This window comes from Tupaia chinensis, unplaced genomic scaffold (genome assembly GCF_000334495.1).
Source record: "Tupaia chinensis unplaced genomic scaffold, TupChi_1.0 Scaffold000622_1, whole genome shotgun sequence".
NCBI lineage: Eukaryota > Metazoa > Chordata > Mammalia > Scandentia > Tupaiidae > Tupaia > Tupaia belangeri.
The window spans coordinates 1221242-1246813 of record NW_006160142.1 but is presented as its reverse complement, the minus strand read 5'-3'; the positions used below and the strand labels follow the sequence as shown (position 1 = coordinate 1246813).

The window sequence follows — 25572 nt, the reverse complement described above, 5'->3', positions numbered from 1 at the left end:
AGGTGGTGTGAGCGGCACAGTGACCAGGCAGGCATGAAGCTGTGGAGGATGGGCCCTCCGGGCCCAGCATACAAGCTTCTCTCCTATGGTGGCTCTGAGACTTCCAGACATTCCAGGGATTACTCCAACTCAAGAAAAAGATGGTAATCTTCCAGATATTGTGAATAGTGGAAGTTTGCATGAGTTCCTGGCTAATTTGCATGAGAGTTATGGGCCTGTGGCCTCTTTCTGATTTGGCAGGCACCCGTGGTTAGTTTGGGCACTGTTGATGTCCTGAAGCAGCATATCAATCCCAACAGACATCGGACCCTTTTGAAACCATGCTAAAGTCATTATTAAGGTATGAATCTCATGGTGGGAGTGTGAGTGAGAACCACATGAGGAAAAAATTATATGAAAATGTTGTAACCAATATTCTGCAGAACAATTTTGTTCTTCTGCTAAAGCTTTCAGAAGAATTGTTAGATAAATGGCTTTCCTACCCGGAGACCCAGCATGTTCCCCTGACCCAGCATATCCTTGGTTTTGCTATGAAGTCTGTTACTCAAATGGTAATGGGTAGTACGTTTGAGGATGACCAGCAAGTCATTTGCTTTCGGAAGAATCATGTCACAGTTTGTTCTGAGATTGGAAAAGGCTTTCTAGATGGTTCCCTTGATAAAAGTACAACTCAGAGAAAACAATATGAAGATGCCTTTGTGCAGCTGGAATCTATTTTAAAGAAAATCATCAAAGAACGAAAAGGAAGGACTTTCAGTCAACATATTTTCATTGACACCTTAGTACAGGGGGACCTTAATGACCAATAGATACTTGAAGACAGTATATTTTCTCTGACTAGCTGTATAATAACTGCAAAATTGTGTGCTTGGGCAATCTGTTTTCTAACCACTTCTGAAGAAGTTCAAAAAAAGCTATATGAAGAGATAGACCATGTTTTTTGGGACCAGCAGTTAGCATAATGGCTATGTCGCTGAATTCTCATGTTTCCAACTACAGTTCGAGTCCCAGACTCAGTGGCTTAAACTCACTCTGGTGCATGTGCATGTGCATGTGTGCCCAAGATCCTGAGAGGAGAATGGAGGAGAAGGGATTGCTGCATGGCCATCCCCCCAGGGGGTGATTTCTCGCTTTCTATCTCTCTGTCTCTCTCTGTCTTTCTAGCAAGCGCATGCACCCTATAGCAAAAACCTCTCAAAGAAAAAAAAAAAAAGACCATGTTTTTTGGGAAGAAGCCTGTTACTCCAGAGAAAATTGAGCAGCTCAGATACTGTAGACAAGTACTTTGTGAAACTGTTTGGACTGCCAAACTGACCCGTTTCTGCTCGCCTTCAAGATATAGAAGGAAAAATTGATCAATTTATTATTCCTAGAGAGACCCTTGTCCTTTATGCCCTGCGTATGGTACTTCAGGATCCTAGTACTTGGCCATCACCACACAAGTGTGATCCAGACCGGTTTGATGATGAATCAGTAATGAAAACTTTCTCCTTGCTTGGATTCTCAGGCAAACAGGAATGTCCAGAGTTGAGGTTTGCATACATAGTGACCACGGTACTTTTGAGTGTTTTGGTGAAGAGACTGCATCTATTTTCTTTTTTTTTTTTTTCTGAGAGGTTTTTTTGCTATAGGGCGCGTGCACTCGCCAGACAGACAGAGAGAGACATAGAGACAGAAAGCGAGAAATCACCACCCAGGGGGGATGGTCACGCCACAGTCCCTTCTCCTCCATTCTCCTCTCGGGATCTTGGGCATGCACGCACACACACACGCCCGGTGTGAGTTTTAAGCCACTGGGTCCGGGATGCGAACCACAGTCAACTACATGGGAGTCCAGCGACATAGCCATTACGCTAACTGCTGGTTCCCGAGACTGCATCTATTTTCTGTGGAGGGACAAGTTATTGAAACAAAGTTTGAACTGGTAACATCATTAAGATCACTGTCTCAAAGAGATATTAAATTTTATATAGTATATTTACAATCTTTGTCAAATAGACTGAGGAAACTGATCATTTAGATACTCTGCTGAATCTTTTTATAAACCAGATATTTTATAATATAAACATCTATTAGTACTTCATTACGTAAATTCAGGTTCGTGTCACATTTTTAATACCTAATATAAATTTATAGTCATTATACCAATATAATCATAAATTATTGGGAAAGTTTAGCTTTCTAGTTTTAATTTTTGTTTTTTCACTACGCCATTATTTTCACATTCTTTGTCTTACTATGATCTTTTCTAAAATGCATATTTTTGAAAAGAGAAATTATTTTGTACAAGTTGGGGAATCATGTGTTCAGAATAGTCGTAAAATAGAAGCCTAATCCTAACTCTGAGTTATACTTTCATTTAATCACCTTAAAGTAAAATTTTAAAAAGACTTCTCACAACTTTCTTTTTTAGACTAATATTTGTATTTTCTGGCTATAAATTGTTTTGCATTTTAATAACTTTTATGTTTGAACAATTTATTGAGTAACCTACCATGCATTTGCTAATTTTTTACCTCCTAAGACAGCAGTATTTATTCCATGTCTAACACAAGGCTCATCATTTTTAACAGTTCCTAAATCTTTGGAAAATAATACAGTTGTTTCTGAATGTCTCTGAAAAATAAATAAATAAATAAATAAAAATAAAAACAAACAAAAATTTCAAAAGTCATGCCCGCTTTCCTTATGAACAAATATGAAGATAACTTTGAACATATTAGCAATATATGAAAAGTGTTAAGAATTTATGGTCAAGTGTATTCCAGGAATTATAATTAATTTCACATCCGAAAATTAACAAATGTAATTCTCCATGATCTGTGTAAGCAAAAAGTTCAAAATCTTGTGAAAAGAGTAATTTCCTTTCACCACAGAGAATCACATTCTCTCATTCAAAACCAATGCCTGAGGGACCAACAGTTAGCGTAATGGCAATGTCGCTGGACTCCCACATGGTTGACTGCAGTTCCAGTCCTGGACCCGGTGGCTTAAACTCACAAGGGGCACATGTGCGTGCATGCCCAAGATTCCGAGAGGAGAATGGAGGAGAAGGGATGGCCATCCTCCCTGGGGGGTGATTTCTCGCTTTCTGTCTCTCTGTTTCTTTCTGTCTGTCTGGCGAGTTCACGTGCCCTATAGCAAAAAATCCTCTCCAAAAAAAAGAAAAAAAAAAAAAAAAAAACAATGCCTGAGCCAACTTGTAGACCTGAAATCATATGCACAAAAGAGAAGCCAAATTTTGTTGCCACAAGCATATCTAGGAATTTTCCTTCTATCTTTCTGCTAAGGGGCCTGCAATTATTACCATATTGACTGCACCCAAGAAAGTGAAAGTACTCGCTATTCTGGAAGATGTTGATTTTAAACTAAAATAATCCTTGAAAAAACTGAAACATCTCTCTGGCCTACCAGTCAGAGAGGGTATTTATGGAAGTCAGGAGACAAGCAAAGTTTTAGTGTTAACTCCATTGCACAACTGATCCAGTGAGTCTGCAAAATCTGGTTCTAGCCACTTTAATTCCCGGATGCATTCAAAACATATTTACCAATGCTAGAATCTCCACATTGTTTTAACTGACCCAAGTAGTAGAGGTTACTATGCTAGAAAAAGTCCGGTAAAATACCCTGAAAGTAACTCATCTTATTTTTTTAATGTCCTTTTATTTCAGTATTCCAAAAGTAATACATGAATACTTGCTCATTTTTAAAATGTCAAGAAATCATAACATTGCATGTAGAGTAACAAGTGAAATTACCCTTTATTGCAGTCGTTTTTCTTACACTGTGCTGCTTACTTCCCTGAGGGAACCGCTGACAGCTGACAGTTTCAGCAGAAATGGTCAACTATGGTATAATGTTTCTTATGGTGGTGGTCAAAAACCATAACATAAAATCTACCTTCTTAACAAGTTTTTAAATGCACAATATAGTACTAACTGTATGTACATTATTGTGCAGCTAATCTCGACAACTTTTGCATCCTGCAGCATGAAAACTCTGTACCTATTCTACTTCCGTAAATCTGACTTCCTTATATATCTAATTGGAATCCTACAGTACTTGTCCTGTGTAACTGGCTTATTTCACTTAGCTTAATGTTTCTACAGTTCATTTATGTTACAACACATAATAGAATTTCTTTCTTTTTTAATCTTAAATAATCTTCCATGGTATGTCTATATCACATCTTCCTTATTCACTCATTGGAGATCTTGGTTTCAATTATTTTGGAGAGACCCAGCTTCCATAGTACAGTGGTAATATGTCACTCTGCAATGCTGGAGGCCACACGGAAGATTGGGATTCAGTTCCTGGTTCAACATGTACATTCTGGGTTGAGCACACATGTCCATGATTTTGGCTGGCTGGGGAGGCTAGGGGGAGATCATGATGTGTTCTGTGCAGGGCCGGAGGAAGAGACCATACTAAGTCAGTCTGTGTTCAAAACATTGCCTTTTTTCAGTGGCACCCTACCCAATACCCTTTTCTATCTCTGTGTAGACTTTTTGTCCAGACAGAAACTAGTCTCTCAGTCAAGGGCCACTCCCACAATAAGTGTCAGAATAGGGACCAGCAGTTAGCGTAAATGGCTATATTGCCAAACTCCCATGTAGCTGACCGTGGTTGGAGTCCAGGACCCAGTTGCTTAAACTCACGCTGGGCTTGTGTGCGTGCATGCCCAAGATCCCAAGAGGAGAATAGAGGAGAAGGGATTGCGGCGTGGCTATTCCCCCCTGGTGGGGGTGATTTCTTGCCTTCTGTCTCTGTCTCTCTCTGTCTTTCTGAGAAACACACACCCTATAGCAAAACCTCTCCAAAAATAAATAAATAAATATGTCAGAATGTTGGATAAATGATTCAATTTTGTTTATTCCTCTCCCAAAATGAGACAGGAGCTAGACTTCCTGATCACCACAGTGTTTTAGGAGAGGGGCTACGGGGAATAAGTTCTATAACATTTCCTGTCGTCTCGGTGCTTGCAAGGGTGCAGGGGTGTCTTCATTGGTTTCTGGTTGTCTCACTAAGAGGGGAGTTGTTCTGTGTATTGTTGTTGAGCCAGTGTGTTCATTAGAAGGAGGAGAATCCAGGTCTTCTGATTCTATCATCTTGCTAATATTATTCCCTGAGGTAACCCATCTTCTTACAGTATAAACTATTTATCTCTCTGAAAGCATTTTTATCCCAAACCTTGTGGATAGTGGTGACTCCTTAAACTTGTTCATCAAATATGCCCATTTGTCCTGTGTAGGAAACAAAGAGATCTTAAAGAATGGCAGTAAATTATAAGCTTAACTTAAAAAGTGTCTCCAACTGAAGGTGCTCTCTTCTTCTGAAAATGCATTTCTGTCTTTATCAGTTGGAGAAATCTCACTTGAAGCAATTTGCTTTTAACTGGCAGAAGGAGAAGTTTATCTTCATTGCTTTAACTCCAAGCAATGCTCACTCTGTGGCAATCCATTTCAAAGACATCTTTTTCACCATTTACCATCCCCTTATCCATAGTATTGGTGATGTGCTGATTAGACCAGATGAGGAAGAGATAGAAAATACCTTAGATGTCTTTGTAAGACAGGTATAGAGAATGCCAAATTGAAGCCATGATAACTCAGGGATCTGCTGTTCCATAATGTTTTTATATGTCCAGTGGTTTAGGGTAGAGTTTGGCAAACATTTTCTCTACAGAATCAGATAGTAAGTACTTTAGGCTGAGTAGTTCATGTGGTCTGTGTTGCAATTATTCACTCTGCCACTGTAACATTCTGGTAGTTTATAGACAATCTGTAAATAAGTGAATTAGACTGTGTTCTAATAAAACTTTATTTATAAAAATAGGCAGCAAGCCAGTTTGATTATAGTTTGCTGATCCCTAAACTAGGATATTTCAGGATAACTCTACAAAGTAAAAGACCTTACATCTCTTGCACTAATCTATTTCCTTACTTATGTTTGGTATAACGGATTTCTTGAAGATTGAGAGAAGTGTATATATATATATCCCAGAATAAATGCATTTCTGAGGCTCCTGCCCATATTCTTTTATTTTTTTTCTAGCCAACTGAATATTATTTGTTGTATAAACCACCTAACATCTTTCAGGTGAAAAAATACTAAATTTGAATAAAGATATTATGAAATGAATTAGAGCCCAATAAAAATTAGCTTTGGAGAGGGAACATAATTCTACTCAATTAAGGCAAACATTTGTATAGGTCACAGATTAGTTTATTTTTAATACACATCATGCCAGGGATTCATAGGGAATAGGTTCCAGTAGCTCAGGCTCTTTTCCATTGGTTCTAGCAAAGTGTGCTTCTCCGGGTGGAGCAGGCTGGCGCTTTAGTTGAACCCAGGTACCTTTCTCTTTGTCTTCCTTCTTTTTCTGGTCATTTCCCTTCACATGTTTTAGGAAGCTATATCTGCTCTTAGAATGCTTAATATGCTCAATATGCACATTAATTCTCGGAAGATGGCAGTTCCGACCATAAGGAAACCTGCCCATATTCTTAAAGATTCACTACATTTTTTGGGACCAGCAGTTAGCATAATGGCTATGTTGCTGAACTCCCACATAGTCGACCGCGGTTCGAGTCCTGGACCCGGTGGCTTAAACTCACGCTGGGCGCGTGTGCGTGCGTGCCCAAGATCCCGGGAGGAGAATGGAGGAGAAGGGATTGTGGCGTGGCCATCCCCCCGGGGGGTGATTTCTCGCTTTCTGTCTCTCTGTCTCTCTCTGTCTGTCTGGCGAGCGCACGCGCCCTATAGCAAAAACCTCTCCAAAAAAAAGAAAAAGAAAAAAAAAAAAAAAGATTCACTACATTTTTATTCATTGATTTTATTTTCTTTAATAAGGAAATTTCCACTTAGTAAACTAATATATACCTTTAATTCTTCTTTTGTGTCTTTGACCTTTCTGTGTTATTTTTTGTGTCTCACAACTCCATTTTAATCTAGCTTTTGTATTTCATGTTTTAGACTGTATTGTTTCCTATATCTGACTGTGAACAAAAAGCATGCAATCTAAAATTGTTTTTTGTTTCTTGTGGTAGAAACTTTTCTCTAGTATGCTTATCCTATATATCAATAACTTCCGTTATTTTTTAGAAAAATGTACATTCAGTCACTGTGTATCATTACGGCATACCAAATTAATGTTCTTAATCATGAATATATTGCGTATTGGTTCAGAGATATTACCATACACATTATCACCAACAGATCATTTTTTTTTATTTTTGTAGCCCTTAAATGTTTTGTTTCTTTCTTTTTTCCCCCTTGATCCCTAACTTTTTTTGTTATAAAATCTTTCACATGGTTTATGCTGTTACTATTTTTCTTTTTCTCTTCACTCTTTACTGAAGAACAAATATCTATGTATGCAGTTTCTATTTCAAACTTCAGGCTGAATGCACTTTTTGATCCTTATAACTAGTCATCTGAGTGTACCAGTAACCCCATTTTTAGATTTTTCAATTGAGAATGAGCTGATGTGCATAAGTCCTCATTAACTTTCCATTGTTTGGGAAGCATTTACCTTGTGCAGCTTTGCTGGCATGTGATGAGCTATTCACTTTTTTCCCATTTCCTGCTTCTTGGAATATCATGAGGGAAATTTATTCTTGAAAAGTTTGAGATAGTTTGCAATTCATATTTTTCAAAAGCAGTTTATAAACACTAAGTTTCACAATACATGCTATGTGTGTTCGTATGAATCAACCAAGTATCCCAGCAGGCGACAGGCATTTGCCACCTCTAGGTGTGGATGGCTCTAGAATAGATATAAAATGTAAGCAATTGAGAGACAGAGATGGGGCCTGGCAAGCAAGAACTGTCTGTCTCAAAAGGCAGCTTGTGCATAGTAGTAAATTATTGCTAGATTTCCCTTTCTTTTCACAGGCTCTATGCTTTTGATATTGTAATAGAGCATGTTTATGTGTAGAACCCTTTATTAGCACTCTTTTAGTCTAATAGTGTTTCTCCTTCATAAGAATAAAGTCTCCTGTGATGTTCTTCTCACTCTGGTTTGTTTGCTATGTAGTTACAGGGTCATTTCTATATGAAAAATGTTGTAAATATAGTAGGTACTCAAGAAATGTTAACCCCTTGCTATTGGCATATAATTAACAATTCTTTAATTAGCACAGTATTTGAATTTTTCAATCTCTTTTTGTGTTTTTGAGTTTTCCATGAGACTTAGGTAAGTGATCCTCAAACTTATACTTGTAATGATGAAGCAAATAAATTTCAGATCTCCCCACCTTTAGAGTACCTGATTTTGGTAGAATGACATGGAACCTAGAAATCAGTATTTTTAGCAAGAACTCCAAATAATTCTGAGATGGTAGAAACAGGGGGGTCACACTTTGAAAAACTATCTTAATTTGAAGATATTTTGAAGCTTCTGCATGTTTTTATCACATAGCAAAACATCTGTTTCATTGAATGTGTTCTCTAGATTGCTTCAAGATCTTGGGTTGTCATGGAGCACAGCTTGAGTGTAGACAGGTATGATAACCTCCTACCTTGTAACCAGAAAGTGAGTTCTGCCAGTCATTTCAGCCACAGGCAAGGCTGTCAAAAGATTAGAAATAGCAATTATTATTCCTGAGGTCTGAAATGGTCTTTATCTGCAGCTGAGTAGCTTTTAGGAAGAGGTAGAATTGTCATCATTCTTTGAAAATAACAAAAAGAAAATGTCCCCAGTTTGGTTTTTAGTGCTGAATCTCCCTGTATCCTTGGGATAAAAGGGCAAGTGTATTAATACTAGGTGGTACTTTCTTTCACAAAGTAGCAGTTTGAGATACACAGAAATGCGAGATAATGATAAGCAATGCTCCCTCAACTAAATTCCATTCTGTTGCCAGGTCTCTATAGTACGCTGTTCCAGTCAACTGGATTAAGTCCCTTTTAATAATTTCAATTAATATCTAGTCTTGAGCTACTGTAGTTCACATATTTACTATTCCCTGTGTTATACTGTATTTTTTTTCATTTTTTTCCCCCCATTAAATTACCTGTTTTGGGGACAAGGGTCAAGTTACTAATCTGACAATTTAGTAATGTCTGGACTAAGTAATATTTAGTAAATTTTGTTTTCTAACCAGATCATCTGTTCACTATTAAAAAACAAACAAACAAACAAAACTCTTATAGACTAAGTAATATTTAGTAAATTTTGTTTTCTAACCAGATCATCTGTTCACTATTAAAAAACAAACAAACAAACAAAACTCTAGAGGATCAAGACTATTTTACTGAAATGGGCCTTATAAATTAAGGTCATCTTCCAAGGATGAAACAAGCTCACATTTTATCTGTATTTCTCCATAAAATTTTGTGCATTGCTTCGGAAAAGATTGTTCAACCAACAATGACTACCAAATTCCTAATTGCATTGCTTCAAAAAAAACTACTATATTTGGTTACATTTTGTCCATTTAGTATGATATTGTACTTCTTAGCACATATATCCCATTCTATGTTATATCATAAATTATTTATCTCCCCAGATTTTTCTCCCCTAATAAATGTTGAGACTGTATATTCTCTTGATAGTTTTATATTATTCCTGCACTTATACAGTCTTTAGTATATGATAGATGCTCAAATTATTAAATGAGCTGTTTATTCTTGCAATAATGTTATTGGTATAATGATTCATGTTTTATAGATTTTTATAGAAGCTTCCTTTACCATTACAAAATCTCTCTAAAAGGAGATTAACTGAAATTTTGATTAACCAAAATGCCTCTGAGAAGTAGCTACAAATAGCTGAAGAACTATGAACTTGTCATTTTATTTTCAACTAAAGTCAAATTATTCCCAAGATATTTGAGAATATCTTTGAGCAGTGATGAGCTCAGATTATTTAAGTTTATTGACAAATAAAATTTTAATTGATAAAAATATCAAGAATTAGAAGTTAATAAATTACTTTTATCTTACATTTTACATCTCACATTGCTTGTCTATTTTTAGTAGGCCGTTGTTTATTCAGAAATAACACTGTAGATAAAGTTTATTATCCACTTATATGATGTATTATAAAAGCAATCAATATAACATCATCCATAAACATTTATTAAGCAGCTTGATACAGGCATAACAATGCACAATACATACAGATTTTCAGGATGTTAGTATATCAAACACTATGAACATATTCCTAATAATCCAATATTCTCTATATCCAAACTATGTTTTTCATATGGCATCTTGCACAGAGAAACAGCGTATATCCCACTTTAGGGTTCTAAAGTTCTAACAAATGATTCTCTCTCAAAGAATGTATACTAGAATTACGTGAAAACAAAAAGAAAATAGTACTTTTTGAAAATTTAAGTTAAGGTCCCCATTGAGTTGACCAGGAAGTCAGTGATCTCAAATTCCACATACATGACAAAATTGACTTACTTAGACTGGCAGAACTCATTTTGAGATGTGAGTTTTGTCTTCCTGTCTTTCTGACCCTTCCTGGACAAGCCAGCTTCCTTCCAATGTTCTCTGTGTGCACGGTGGTTCTGACTTGTCTGTAACTGTGCTGTAGCAGGCACTTAATAAAGCATCTCTCCTGCCGTTGAGCCTATCAGCAGGCAGTTGTTTAGGTATTCTGTTATCATCCTTTTCCCCGTATAGCCTACCTAGAAGAGTGATGCTTCATATGCATTGTTTCAAAGTGAGTAGGCTGACTGTCCTCCAGGATCTCATTGTCAGTGATCCTGCCTCACCATTTTATTAAATAAGATGTTCTCGATGAAGCTTCTTTGGAAACCATTTGTAGAGTTCTAAGCCACTTGACTCCCACCACTCCTTACATAATCACAGATCCACAGATTTTCAGCTTCATTCAGAGTTTAAGGCAAACCGAACTGGGTATCTCTTTTGAAACTAATCAAAACACACCATGATATATGTGACTCCTTGGTCTGATAATTTCTAAACATTTACTAAACCCTAGTTTGTGTCAATTGTATGTTTTGTAGAATCATTTAAATATAACTAAAGCCTGTGTTTCAAGGATATGATCATTTTATAATTTCTCATTTAACATTTAGTCTTTCTCTTTCCATAAATCTTCATGTTCATTAGGTTTCTATCTTTAGCTTTTTTAAATTTCTTTTTATTTTCACATTGGACGATCTTATCCAAATGCATAGCCTCTCAAGAAGTTATCTTTAATTGAACCACTTTCTAATGTTAGAAAGTATCCACTATGTTTTCTACTTGAATGTTCATAGAGATTTAAACCAAACTTATTTCAAATTTAACTCATCTTCTTCATTACACCTGCTCCTATTGTATTCCTTGTCACTTTAAAGAGCATCATCATTGGCCCAGCTTTCCAAACCAGAAACCTTGGAGTCATCATAGATGTTCTACCTTGGCTTGGTTTCCCTACTTTTCTATACCCATTACTGCTTCCTATATTCATACGCTAATCACTTATTGCCTGTGTGAGTGTAAATGCCTTTTTTGTGTTTCTTTTCTCCACCTTACTCCTCAGCATCTGCAGAGAACTTTGTAATACATAAATACGGTTAATATTCTTCTATACTCTCTTGATTACTTTTGGCCCAAACTTAGTCATAAGGGTCTTTGAGGTTTATCTCTGGCTTTGTATCCCCGTGCATTCTCATATGCATCCTTCATTCTGGACATATCACCTGCTTTAAGATCTCCAGTTACACTGAGCTGTCTCCTGCCACCATCACTTTTACTTGCTATCACTTCTCAGATGATTCTCCACCTGAAATGTCCATCTTCTTCCTCAGCTAAGTAATCTCCATGCATTCTTCCAATCCCAGCTCCAGATAAGTATTCTCAAGAAAAACTTCTATGATTTATGAGCTCTGCCCTATTCCCTAGCAGCATCTGTGCTTAGCTATAATATATGTGGATACAATCTTCTTTCAGACTATAGGGTCCCTGAGGTCAGGGCTTGGTTGTTTTCTATTTGGTATTGATTTATTTTTTTCCATTCGATCCTTGCATGGAGCCTGAAATATAAATACATGAATAAAGAGCTAATTTAAGCCAACACAGTGAACTCATTCCAAAAACTGGACTCTATTTAAGGTGACTGTGGACATTTAGGAAGAAACATAAATGATAACATTGATAGGGTTGGCAGGTGGTGTGGTGGTTAAGGCCTCTGGACTCCCATGTAACTGAGCATGGTTTGAGTCCTGAATCTGACAACTTGCTTTCTCACTCTCACTCTCTCTCTCTTTCTCTCTCTCTCTCTCTCTCTCTCTCTCTCGCTCTCTCTCTCTCTCTCTCTCTCTCTCTCTCTCTCTCTCTCTCCCTCTCTCTCTTTCTCTTTCTCTCTCTGTCCCCCTGGTCAAATTAAAATAACTAAATAAATAAATAAAGTTAAATGAAATAATTCTTTTAAAAACTGCCTTTAAAAAAGATTGACAATTGGGACCAGCAGTTAGCATAATGGCTATGTTGCTGGACTACCATGTAGCCACCTGCAGTTCGAGACTCGGATTTGGTGGCTTAAACTCACACCGGGCACATGTGCATGCATGCCCAAGATCCCAAGAGGAGAATGGAGAAGGAATTGCGGCATGGCCATCTTCCCTGGGGGGTGATTTCTTACTTTCTGTCTCTCTGTCTTTCTGGCCAGCACATGCACACTATAGAGAAAAAAAAAAAAACTTCTCCAAAAAAAGAAAAATTTTAAAAAAAGATTGACAATTAACAGAGAAAATTGATAGACACTGCAGATGTGTAACATTATTGATTATAGAGAGAATGAGCATGATAAGAGGTAATGTTTAAATCTAGCCCTTCAAAGACTGGCTCTGGATTACTAGAGCAGTTCTTATGGGAAAGAATACTTATTTTAGTTTCAGTGTGCAGGGATTTCTATTTAGATCAGCTCCATAAAGTATCAAATCTCTTCTGTATACCGGACCCTGTACCCTTCCCTGAGCATTCAAAGATGAATGAAATAGCAACTTACCTTCTTGTGGGAATAAAGACACTTGTGTACTGAAGGGCTAAAGACAGGGTGATGCATGGAGTAGAATAATGGTGTATCCAGGGGTGATATAGAAACAGAAAAGTGAGACAATATTTGCAGCAGAAGAAGAATGGTAGGAGGAGTATTGTTTAGAAAAACTTTATAAAAGAGAGGGTGCTTTAAATAAATATTGAAATATAATTAGCGACTTACCAATTTAAAGAAGGGAGAAAGCAAATGTGTATAGAAAATAAGGATTTTAGTAATATCAGAACATAACTTATTATGATGGGACTGGCTGGGGCTTCCATTTCCTAGAATTAGTAAGTTATTCCATGGAGAACTTGGTATATCATGTCAAGTAGCTTGGACTTCTCATATAGGCCATAAGAGTGTTGTAGCCACAGGAGTGATAAAGACATATTTGCAACTTAGAGTAATCACTATGGGCAGAGTGAAATCACTGTGCTGGAGGGAAGGAGGAGCTGAACAGAGCAGGGGGAAAGAGACCAGTTAGAAGGTTTGAGATGAGGTCCAGGAATCAAACCTCAGTTGACTATGTGGGAATCCAATAACATAACTATTTAGGCCATCTGCTGGTCCCAGAAAAAAAGTTTTTAATTGACAGAAAGATAAACTAATATTAGTGCACTACTATTAATAAATCTATAGACTTGATTCATATTTCACCAGTTATTCTGAAAATATCCTTTTTATATTCCTGGATACTATACAGAATATCACACTACATGTAATCATGTCTTCTCTACTCTGTGACAGTTCTCGGCCTTGACAATTTTTCCTGATTTGACCATTTTGAGTCATGGTCAGATATTACTAGAATGTTCTTCATTTTAGGCTTATCTGATATTTCTTTGATGATAAGATCAGAGTTACTTGTCAAGGAGAAAGACCACAGAAGAGAAGTAGCCTCTTCATTGCATCTTACTAGTAACACATGCTAGCAGCATGACTTATCACTGGTGACGTTAACTATAATTACTTGGTTAAGGTGGTGTTGGCCCCAATTCCTCACTGTAAAGTCATTATTTTGCCTTTCTATGCTGTTATTTTCAGCTTGCATCCAAGGTCATTCTCCACCTCCTGGAGTAGGAAATATCTATGATCCATAAATTATTTGGAATTCCTCTGTAATGGAGATTTGTCCCTTCTCTCCCATTTATCTAATCATTCAAATATTTATATCAGTTTGAACTTATGATTATTGTTTCACTCCATTAGGACTGCTACAACAAAATGCTATGAAGTACTTAAAAACAAGAAACATTGATTTTTTATGATTCTGGAGGCTGGAGAGTTTAAGATCATGATACTGGTGGATGTTGTGTCTGGTGAGGACCTACTTCCTGGTTCATCATTGACCATCCTTTCACTGTGTCCTACCACACTGGAACCAAGTGAGGAAGCTCTCTGGGTCCCCTTTTATAAGTACACTAACCTCGTTCATGAGGGATTCACACTCAGGATCTTATTGCCACCCAACAGCCTCACTCTGATACCTTGACAATGGGGATTCAGTTTAAACATATGAATTTTGAAAGGACTCGAACTTTCTGCCACAATATTTATTTTACACTTTGGGCTATAATTCAATATCATGTTATTTATTTTGTTGTTCAAAATCCACATGTAGCCATTGGGAACTCTTTAGGGTTGACTCCTGTTCCCTTGGGCGTGCCCACAACATTTTGTCTGTGAAAACTTCCTTACTCTCTGGTTCTGCAGGATACTACAAATTCCTCCTGTAAAATCCCTTTCTTTGCCCTAGAACCAGTATTTTTCTGAGGAATCTTAGTTCCTTTTGTTGGAGAATGATATTTAGCAATCAAGATTGCATCTACACTCAGTTTTGAAACTATTTTGTTTTTCCATTGCTTAGTTTGTATTCTTAGAGCAGACCACAAAGGTCATCATCCTATCTTGTTGTTCTTGTCCCAAGAGCAGTTTTGTGACTTGTGAAGTTATCTAAAAATACAAATTTCTGGTCCCAACTGTTGAGTATGGTGCCTCTATAAGTCTGTAGTTGGGCACTGCGCTGGTGCTTTGGTATTGGGTCTTGTGGCAATGTACTTATAAAATTTTGTTATGAAAAACAGTTCAAGGGACCAGCAGTTGGTGTCATGGCTATGTCACTGGACTCCCACGTAGTCTATCGCAGTTCAGGTCCAGGATCCGGTGGCTTAAACTCACACTGGGCGTGTGTACATGCATCCCCAAGATCCTGAGAGGAGAATGGAAGAGAAGGGATTGCGGCATGGTCATTCCTCCTGGAGGGTGATTTCTTGCTTTCTGTCTCTCTATCTCTCTCTGTCTTTCTGGCGAGCACATGTGCCCTATAGCAAAAAACTTAAAAAAAAAAAAAAAAAAAACAGTTCAGGAATTACTGGGTATACAATCAAGTCCTCCGCTTCACAGTGGAGCAGAATGAAGTCCAGAGAATGAAGTGCATGTCCAAAGACACAGAAAATGAAGCTGTTCTTCACCTCAAGTAAATCAGTTATTTCCCATACTTATGCTCTCGGTGTGTGTTTACTTGAACCCTTTAAGTCAGTGTTTTTTAACCTGAGCTCTTTCTGGGCAGCTTCCAAAATCCATATGCTCAGACCCTATTCTCAGAAATTCTGACTTAAATGGTCAGAGGTGATACCTTGTAACTGTTTTTCTCAGAGCCTTACTAATGATTCAGTGAGCAGCCAGGATTGAGGACTACTGCTTTAAGCGAACAAACTCAGAATTGCCCATTATGTTTTCTTTCTTCTGATGTTTCTGAGTGGCATTTAATTTATATAATTTTTTTTTTGAGAGGTTTTGGGGCACATGCGCTCACCAGGCAGAGAGTGACAGAAAGAGAGAAAGCAAGATATCACCCCCCAAGGGGGATGGCCATCACCACAATCCCTTCTCCTCCATTCTCCTCTCAGGTACTTGGGCACGCACTCACATGCATCCGGCGTGAGTCTAAGCCACCAGGTCCAGGACTTGAACCATGGTCGACTACATGGGAGTCCAGCAACATAGCCATTACACCAATTGTTGGTCCCTTATATCATATAGTCTGACAGCTGAAGCTCATCAAAGTAATCTGACCAACATGTTTAGCATTCATGCTTAACATGGTGCTAGCCTCTGGAGAGAGAGAGATTAGGGATATGAATCACAGTGTCTTCCATCCCAAAAGTTTTCATTTTTTTTTTCAAGTTTAGTAGAGGAGCATTGGTCTGGATACAAATTAGCAGAATGACCAGTGGAGACAGATGAGTGATGAGGAATATAAAGTGCCAGGGTGGAAAATGGGGATTCAAAGAAATTAGAAATATTGACTTTGAATAAATCATCTTGTTTCCTGGCTGAAGCAAATAGTGCCTTCCTTCTGAGACTTTATTATCTTCCATGGGTGGCCTGTGCCAAAGTTGTTCCTCTTTAGGGAACCCAGAATCATATTAGTTTGTGTGAAAAGTTCATTAGAATCACGTGATAGTTAACATGATTATGGCCCAATTCTTGATTAAGCTCCCTTAAGCAAGAGTCTAGGCAAACCATGTTAACAATGAATCCAGCTGCAGGAAAACTTATGTTATTTTTAGGCATCTTGACTGAAAATTGCTTTGTCCCATCACTGGGCAATGCTTTTATTACTGTTTTTACTGCTGGCAAATTAGATTGCCTGTTGTAGAAATTATGCATAACTGCACCATTTTTAATATTTTCTACTGTAATCATTTCTGTAATTATGATACAGAAGCCACTGCTGCAAGCTGTTCTGTGGATGACTTTTTTCTGAGTTCTAATGATGATATCTACTAAAATGCTGTCCACAAAAGCCTTGCTAGCAGGTGCCTCCCTCGTGATGTGAGACAGATAAGCTTTATCAGATGTTGTTAATGAGCTAGATTTATGTTAGTCTTTCAACCTGACACATTATTTGGGATTTTAGGCATTAGATTCCAGCCTTTAGTATGTTCTAACCCCAACCCTTGGGGAAAGAAAGAAGCCTGTTAGAATTTGAAACCAATAGACATTGTAAAGTAATATTGTTCACATACCATATTTTCTTGTAAAAATAAACTCCTAAGAGCAATGTCAAGTCATGTAATACATACCAAAAGCAAGACACATGAAGCTGTTAATTGAATAAAGGCTAATCATTAATCAGGGAGTGGCTTCCACATTAGCTCTGGTAGTTCCCTAAAATGCCACCATTAATGGGCCCACCACCAGGTTTTACAAAGTGAGGTGAAGCCTCACCCTGAAGCTGTCACTTCCCTGGGTGAGATCATAGTTCGTCATCACTTCCTATCCTGCCAGACTCAGACTATTACCAGAAACGAATATGTACATGTGTGAAGCACATCCCCTAACAAATTAAACCCAAACAAAAGTTAGACGTATATGAAGAGAGCAGTGACCCCCCCGCCCAGTAGTGCGACTTGTGGGGTCTCTACATGTTTCCTATTTCCCAAGTCTGTCCATCATCAACTAAGTACTATGGCATCTTAAGTTCTGCTTTTGAGCTTTGGGGGAAAACTTTGGTCTTTCAATGTTTCTGTTATAAAATTCAAATATCATGGGAGACTAACACATTAAGTTCTCATAGGTCATATAATTGCATTGTCCTAAAGGGACAATTTGGCCAAAGTGGAATGGGAAACTTCTAGCCATAATGAATTCCTCTACACTATGAGGGAGAGGCTAGAATGTTAACAGGAATTCAGGTATTCGACTGCTAAATGGCATATACGTGCCTTCTGCCTCTGAGTTGTTTTGCTCCAACTTTACTGAGGTATAATTGACAATCAAAAATTGTATATATTTAATGTGAACACCCATTGATTTGATATACATATGCATCGTGAAATGAGAAAGATTACTACAATCAAGTTAATTAATGGCACCTTTCAGTTACCTCTTTTGTATATGTGATGAGAACACTTAAGATCTACTCTCTCAGCAAATTTTAAGTATATAATACAGTATTATTACATTACAGGTATCATTTCACAGGGCAAGGAGCCTCTAAGGACCTTCTTTCTTACCTAGAAAATATACTACTTGAATTTCCCCATTCTCCTTAACCTTCATAATTCAACCCTTATTTATTGCTAGAAAGAGCAAAGTAGGCTAATCCCAGGGGTCTTCAAAAAGCTCATGGAAAATGCATGTTATTAAAAAGGTATTCATTGATTCCATACACTTTTGGCACCAAAATAAACTTGTGCTTTTATTTTACTTTTCCACAAACTTGTTGAAGTCCCTTTGGATGTAGGAAAGGATGCCAGAATATAAAAAAAAAGAGAGAGAGAAAAAAATCCCTGAAGAAATGCTTGCCTCCCTTCCTAAAGGAGATGTTGGTCTGGCTTTTTTTTTTTTTTTTTTTTTTTGGTAGATAGTAGTTCACTAGGGAACATGAGAGCTAGCGGCTGGTCAGCTATAGAATCCTTTAAGCTCAAAGGACGTTTTCCCCAAGTATCAGATCAGAAGCATGTTCGATCTCTTGGGAACAATTTGTACAACCTTACCTGTTCGGTAAGCTCGGCAGGTGTCATGCTATATGTCTCTGACAGCGTCTAAAATCCTTTAGATGAGACAGAAACAGCACTGGCCACAGGGCAGCCACATCCTGGCAAGTCCTACTGAAGCTTGACAAACTTTTGGAACTTTCATCCACCCTTCTTGCTTCCTCCTTTTTTCCTCTAGTTCCTCTTTCATCATATTCTGAACAGTGACCTGCAACTCAGTTTCTGATCTTTTCTGCTGTTTTCTCCACCTCATTTTCTGTTTCTATCTTCTCTTCTATATCCGTATCTATCAACTCTCTGAGAAGTAGTTTGTGATGCAGAAATGAATATTTTTTCCTTCATAAATATTAAGCATGAGATTAAACCTAACCTCCTTGATATAGTTAAAGGAAAATATATTTTAAATAAGATGCCATTTCCACCTCATTCTAGTATTTTTCTCTGCATCTGCAACTTTTCTTCCTCCCCTTTCAGCTTTGTGAAATGTTGATGAGGGTATTGACCCCACAAAAAGTAGAGATAATTGGGGGAATTCATGTAAGCATTCACCTTTAAATTTTCATTTGTGAGCACCCTGTTTATTAAGAAAAGCGACATTCTTCTGACTCTCTTGATTTTGTATCACTAATCAGTTTTCTCTCTGCCTATCCATAACTAGCTAAAAATGTTTCATGAGTTAGATCACTTTAACAATTACATCATTTGAACACTGTCACCTAGGTAATGAAATAATTACCATAGCAACAGAGCCTTTATCTTTCTGTAGCTACAGAATTTTGACAGATGGGAAAGACTGATTGAAGATTTAAGCAGTACCTAAATGTAACACTTCTTAGTGGCCAAAGTCAAAGTACTAGCATACCAATAGTTACCTTTTCACAAAGATTAAATTGAATGTGACATGTATGTATTGTTATTTATTTCCAAAGTTAATTTTGCTTTTGACCAAAAACATATTTTCTTCTTTGGAAAATTGAGAATAGATTATTAAATGCAGGAATATTAATGGTGGGAATGTTTTAAAATTATAATATTTTAAGCAAAGAATAAAAATAAGACTATTATAAAGTAATTGTTCTTATTAAATTGACAAAATTAAGTTGATACATCTATAGTTTCCTCAACTATAACCAGTAACTGCTGACAAAGGTAAATACATTCTCCATCATTTTTAACTTTATAATTTTAAGTTTTCAATTGACTTAAGTTTTGGATGTGTGTCTGTGTCAACACTTTTCTTGTGTGTATGAGGTTTCTATGTTTTTCCATAGATAAGCAAGGTAAAGTCAATGTGCATTATTTGGATTACATGCAACCATGTTGATAGTTTGAATTCTACACCTAATTAAGGGAAGAAGGTTAAAAAGATCATTTACGTATTTCTTATGCTTCTATCAAAAAATAAAATATAACATAGATAATCAATGTAGTTCCTAATTCATAATTCACTCATTTCTGAGGAAGTTATTATTTAGTAGAAGAAATGGGCCCAGTAAATTGTCTTTTAATGAACCTAAGCTTCCACAAGTATAACAGTTTCATAGTAAAAGATGCAAAGCATATTAGGGCAGAGGTTTGAATAAAAATAGAATATTTGTTTAATAATAATATGGTCTTTGGACTTTCCAGGAACTAAAGAATAAGTTTATTAATAAAATTATCCAAGGCTTAAAAAGAATCATTTCTACTAGTAAATAGTATGCATATGTACATTTTCATATATTCAGTTTCTATAGAATGCATTTTTTTTTTTTGGAGAGGTTTTTTTCTATAGAGTGTGTGCGCTCTCCAGAAAGACAGAGAGACAGAAAGCGAGAAATCACCCCCAGGGGTGGATGGCCACACCACAATCCCTTCTCCTCTATTCTCCTCTCGGGATCTTGGGCACGCACACACATGTGCCCAGAGTGAGTTTAACCCACCGGATCCAGAACTCGAACCGTGGTCAACTACATGGGAGTCCAGCGACATAGCCATTACACCAACTGATGATCCCTAGAATGCATTTTACAATATTCAGTCAAAACCTTAAAAAAAATAGTAGAAGTATATATTAATTTGACGATATTTATAAACAGCACTTGCTATGTGTAAGTGTTGCATCCCCACAAATTTATGCTGTAACTTGACCCTCAGTGGGACAGGGTTGGGATGTGGAGCCTAGTGGGAGATTTTTGGGACTTGGGCATGGATCCCTCATGAATAATTAGTATAGTTTCCTGGAGGGAGAGTGCTCTCACTGTCTCCTGGAAGAGCAGGCTATTACAAAAGCTAGTGGGCCGCCCACAGCTGCCTCTGCCTCTCCACTTTCCTTGCAGCTTTTCTCGGCCATGTCTTAATGTAGAAACAGAAGCCAGCCAGATGCTGGCCACACGCCTTTAAACTCTTCAAATACCTTTGGGCTTTTCCTCCAGAATCATAAACCAAACAAAATACTTCCCTTAAAAATCACTTGATGGGGACCAGCTGTTAGTGTAATGGCTATGTCGCTGACTTCCATGTAGTCAACCGTGGTTTGAGTCCTGGACCCGGTGGGTTAAATTCACGCCGGGCACGCGTGAATGCGTGCATGTCCATGATCTAAGGAGGAGAATGGAAGAGAAGGGATTGTGGCGTGGCCATCCCCCCAGGGGGTGATTTCTTCCTTGCTTTCTGTCTCTCTCTCTTTCTGGTGAGTGCACGTGCCCTATAGCAAAAATCTCTCAGAAAAAAAAAAAAAAGAAAATCACTCTGTCTCAAGTATTTCTGTTATGACAACCCAAAGAAAGCATTCATTCCTGTAATATTTTTTTGGTTGATTTTCACCAACTCACTGAAAGCGATGTAGCAATGTGAAGGTTGACTACTTTATCGAGATTTTCCTATGATTTAAACCCAAGCAGAGGACACAAATCTAATCTACATACCTATTCTTAAATAGAGAAATGACAAGATCTAGTCCTCGGTCATAGCCAAAGGTGTACACAAGTCACAAAAGGCATGAATAAGTCTGGTATCTACCTTTATTTTTTAACCTATAAAACTGAGAGCAGATTCGTTCGAGTTTATTATAATGCAATTACCTTGAGGAATAATGTAGTGTGTGTGTGTGTGTGTGTGTGTGTGTGTGTGTGATTTGTCAGAGGCATTTTTACTTCTCTGGCAATCTTTCCAAATTGAATTATAACTTCTATCTACTCAAGCAAGTAAATTAAGATTCATTTCATTCTTTGAAGCTCGAACTCTCCCCAAAGAAGTCAGGAGAGATTGTGTAAATTAGACTTTAACAGGCAACCTGTGAAATTGAAGAGTCTTTCACTCCATGTTGACCTTGGTGCAAAGCTATATAAAGAATGTAGCATGGAATTTAAAGTGTGAGAAACATACATTACTATTGGAGCCATAACTTAGTAGGTGTAAGACCTGGGTCTTCAAGTCTTTAATTCCTTATTAATAAAATTAGAAAATGAGGAAAATTAGAAGAAAAATATCTACTTCTTAAGGTTTTATTATTATTATTATTATTATATGTTTGCAGTGAATGTAAAGAACCTAGTCTAGTATCTGGCACATGGTAGATATTCAGTACTTACCGACTCCTTTAATCTATATTTATTCTAATTTCACAATCCCATGGTTATAATTATAATAAGTTATATTCAGGGTGCATTAAAGGAGAAAATCTATTTAAACACAATCTGGAATACCTATCTCAACAGAAGAAACATCGAAGGGCTAATGAGCTAATAAGCATGTCAGCCCCTTGTGAAATGTGCTAATAAAACCTCCTCACCCAAACTCATTTCATAAAACACTGAATTCAAGAATTTGTTTCTTATTTCAAGAAAACTTTCCTAAAGAAATTTTAAAAAGTAAAATAAAAGTTTCCCAGTTGAAATTGCTGCAGATGAAACTTTGTCAGAACCACTGTAAGCCCAGATATTTGGGTCACATGAAAGTATTGTGCCAATACTTAAAACGCATCATGTTCAAAATGCAGATAGTTCCAAGAAAACAGAGCATGTCAGTACGAGGATATTGGGAATGAGATCACAAGCAGGGGGAGTACATTTTATTTAACAGTAGAAAACTGGTTTACACATTTTATTGTAAAGTGTAAGGGGCTACTTAAGTCTACCTCAGAAAGGATTTTTTTTTTGGAGAGGTTTTTTTGTTTTTGTTTGTTTGTTTGTTCTTGCTATAGGGTATGTGAGCTCGCCAGACAGACAGAGAGAGACAGAGAGATAGAAAGCGAGAAATCACCCCCCAGGGGGGATGGTCACGCCACAATCCCTTCTCCTCCATTCTCCTCTCGGGATCTTGGGCACGCACGCACACGCGCCCGGCGTGAGATTTAAGCCACTGGGTACGGTACTCGAACCGCGGTCAACTACCTGGGAGCCCAGAGACATAGCCATTACGCTAACTGCTGGTCCCCCCCCCCACAGGATTATTTTGATAAATAGAAAGGAACTAAAACCTCTCACCTCCGATTGTGTAACTGATTTTCATGTAAATGAATGAAGCTGGTTTCTGCAGTGGCCAGAGTGGAGCAGCAGTTGAGAAAGTGGAAGCCCATTAGCTGTTGGGTGTGGAGTCACCAAACTGATGGTGCCAGATACCTGTAGAGGTGGAGTGTCAGCAAAATAATGATTAAAGGTCAGTTTAAGGAGCAATGGATGCTTTACACTTCTTCCTCGACAGCCACAGCAAGCTGACAATCCTCCTACAGTGACAGAAGAAAAAGAATTTGCTCTCTAAAAATTCTAATTTGGAGAGACTTCAAATGATGGAACATCAGAGAATGATGAGTACAAATTGTTTTACTGAATTCCTAAAGATTATGTAAGTCTTTGGATAACACCATGTGAAAGGGAATTCTCTCTGCCCTGCACTTGATAGCAAAGAAGAAAAGGGTGAAATCACAACTACCAAGAGCCAAAAACAAATCAAAATGTAATCAACACAGAAACAAAATAATAAGCCTCTGTATAATATGAAAAGATGGAGGACTCAGGCCGGAATTTAGCTTTATAGGCAATCTTTTCTTCCTTCCTTCTTTTCCTTATTTCTTTTACTAATAATTTGATAGACAAATGAGAAGGTAATATGATCTGAAATAAGACACCATTGCAGTTTTGTCTGAAATTTTAGGTGCTAGAGCAAATCTTGTACGTAGCTAGTAGGTGCTGAACCATCTAAACAAGACTTCAAAAGAAAGTAGACAGAAAACTAGTTCATTCTTAGAGATTTGAAATGCCAAGGAATTGTATTTTCAAAGAAGATCTCTGAGCATTTCACTCATGAGAAAGATGTAAGCTGTGAACCAGATCAAGAGAACAGCCATGTAAGACAAGAGTGGATGACCATAGACTCCAAAAGGTGTTTTCCAAAAAAAAAAAAAAGAAGTAGTAAAACTGATAAATTACTTTGTATTTTGATGTTTGGCCATATCAACAAGCATTTTAATTAGTTTTTACCTCCTCAAAATTAGCATCCCTGTTTAGAAGGATGAAAAAGGTGATATGCATGTATGGTACTGGAAAGTTTATACTGTTTACAAAGAAATGTTGAAAATTAGGACAGCAGATGGTGTAATGGTTATGACACTGGACTCCAACACAGCTGACCACTGTTTGAGTCCTGGACACAGAAGCTTGAATCTCACACACGGCATATATGTGTGCATGCCCAAATACGGTGAGGAGAATGGAGGAGAAGGGATTGTGGCATGGCCATCCCCTATGGGGGTGATTTCTCGCTTTCTGTCCGTCTGTCTGTCTCTCTCTATATCTCCAGTAAGTACATGTGCCCTATAGCAAAACTCTCTCTAAAAACAAACAAACAAAAATGTTGAAAGTCATTGACTGAAGAAGTATAAACTTAAAATTTATTTTATTTCCAAGAGATGGTGCCAAGATCCTTGAGAAATGCATTTCTGGGCTGTTGAAGATTTGTATCTCAAAGGATACAAAGAATACAGAGAAAGAATTTACAATTGTAATTTTTCTACAGCAGCTGGTCTAAGAAAAGGAATGTCAGAGACCCGTAGTCAAAATAAACCTGTCTACAACATGGTCAAGCGAAGGGGAATGTTAAGGTGCCTTGGACTCTGAGACTAGAAAGAGGAAGAACTCCCTAATTACTTCAGGCCTAATAGGATACCAAAATAGACAAAAATGGCACTAAAAAGGAAAATTATAGTCCAATATCATCATGAATATTAATACAAAACTCCTAAACAAAATATTAGCTAATGAGTCCAAACTAAATTTGAACCAATATCTTCATGTTGGTTTTATATTGGGAATATAAAATTGATTTTAGATTTTATAATTTATTAATATAGCTCAACATACACACTGATTAAAGAGGAAAATTCAGGGACCAGCAGTTAGCATAATGGCTATGTCACTGGACTCCCACATAGTTGACCGTGGTTTGTGTCCCGGACCCGGTGGCTTAAAACCCATGCCGGGAGCGTGTGCGTGCGTGCCCAAGATCCCGAGAGGAGAATGGGGGAGAAGGGATTGTGGCGTGGCCATCCCCTCTGGGGGATGATTTCTCGCTTTCTATCTCTCTGTCTCTCTCTGTCTGTCTGGCTAGCACACGTGCCATATAGTGAAAAACCTCTTAAAAAAAGGGGGGGGGAATTCACATTAAAATCTAAATAGCTGTTTAAAAGCATTTGATAGAATTCAACACCAATTCATAAATAAAAACTTTAAAACTTAGAAAATTATTGAAAGATAAGAATTGTTTTCTTTGGATAAAGGATACCTACAAATTCTTTAGCAAAATTATAATAATGTAAAACATTAAAAACATTCCTTTTAATAGCAAGCAGAAGACAAAGACACTTGCTGTTACAACTTCTATTTCATAACTTACTACGTATCCTTGCCAGCATGGTAAAAAAGAAAAGAAAAAAGATATAATTAAGGGGCATATGGCATGAAAAAAAAGTAAAAACAAAGATGTCATTACTTGTAGATGTTATTATGATTACTAACATAGAAAACCTAAGAGAATCTACAGGAAAATGATTAGAATTAATGAGAAGTCAACAAGGTATATAAGATCCAT

General features: G+C 37.3%; 1 protein-coding gene across 1 annotated transcript; it reads left to right on the top strand.

Moving 5' to 3' along the window:
- The first annotated feature begins 305 nt into the window (after positions 1-305).
- Positions 306-23247, top strand: LOC102479095 (cytochrome P450 20A1-like). The gene is given in 10 exon segments (XM_014591792.1): positions 306-935; positions 1215-1312; positions 1314-1583; positions 1873-1972; positions 3990-4018; positions 5506-5575; positions 5836-5902; positions 18375-18514; positions 18982-19044; positions 23191-23247. Coding segments are annotated over 10 exon segments (1509 nt in total). The 5' UTR covers positions 306-320.
- Positions 23248-25572: the final 2325 nt, after the last annotated feature.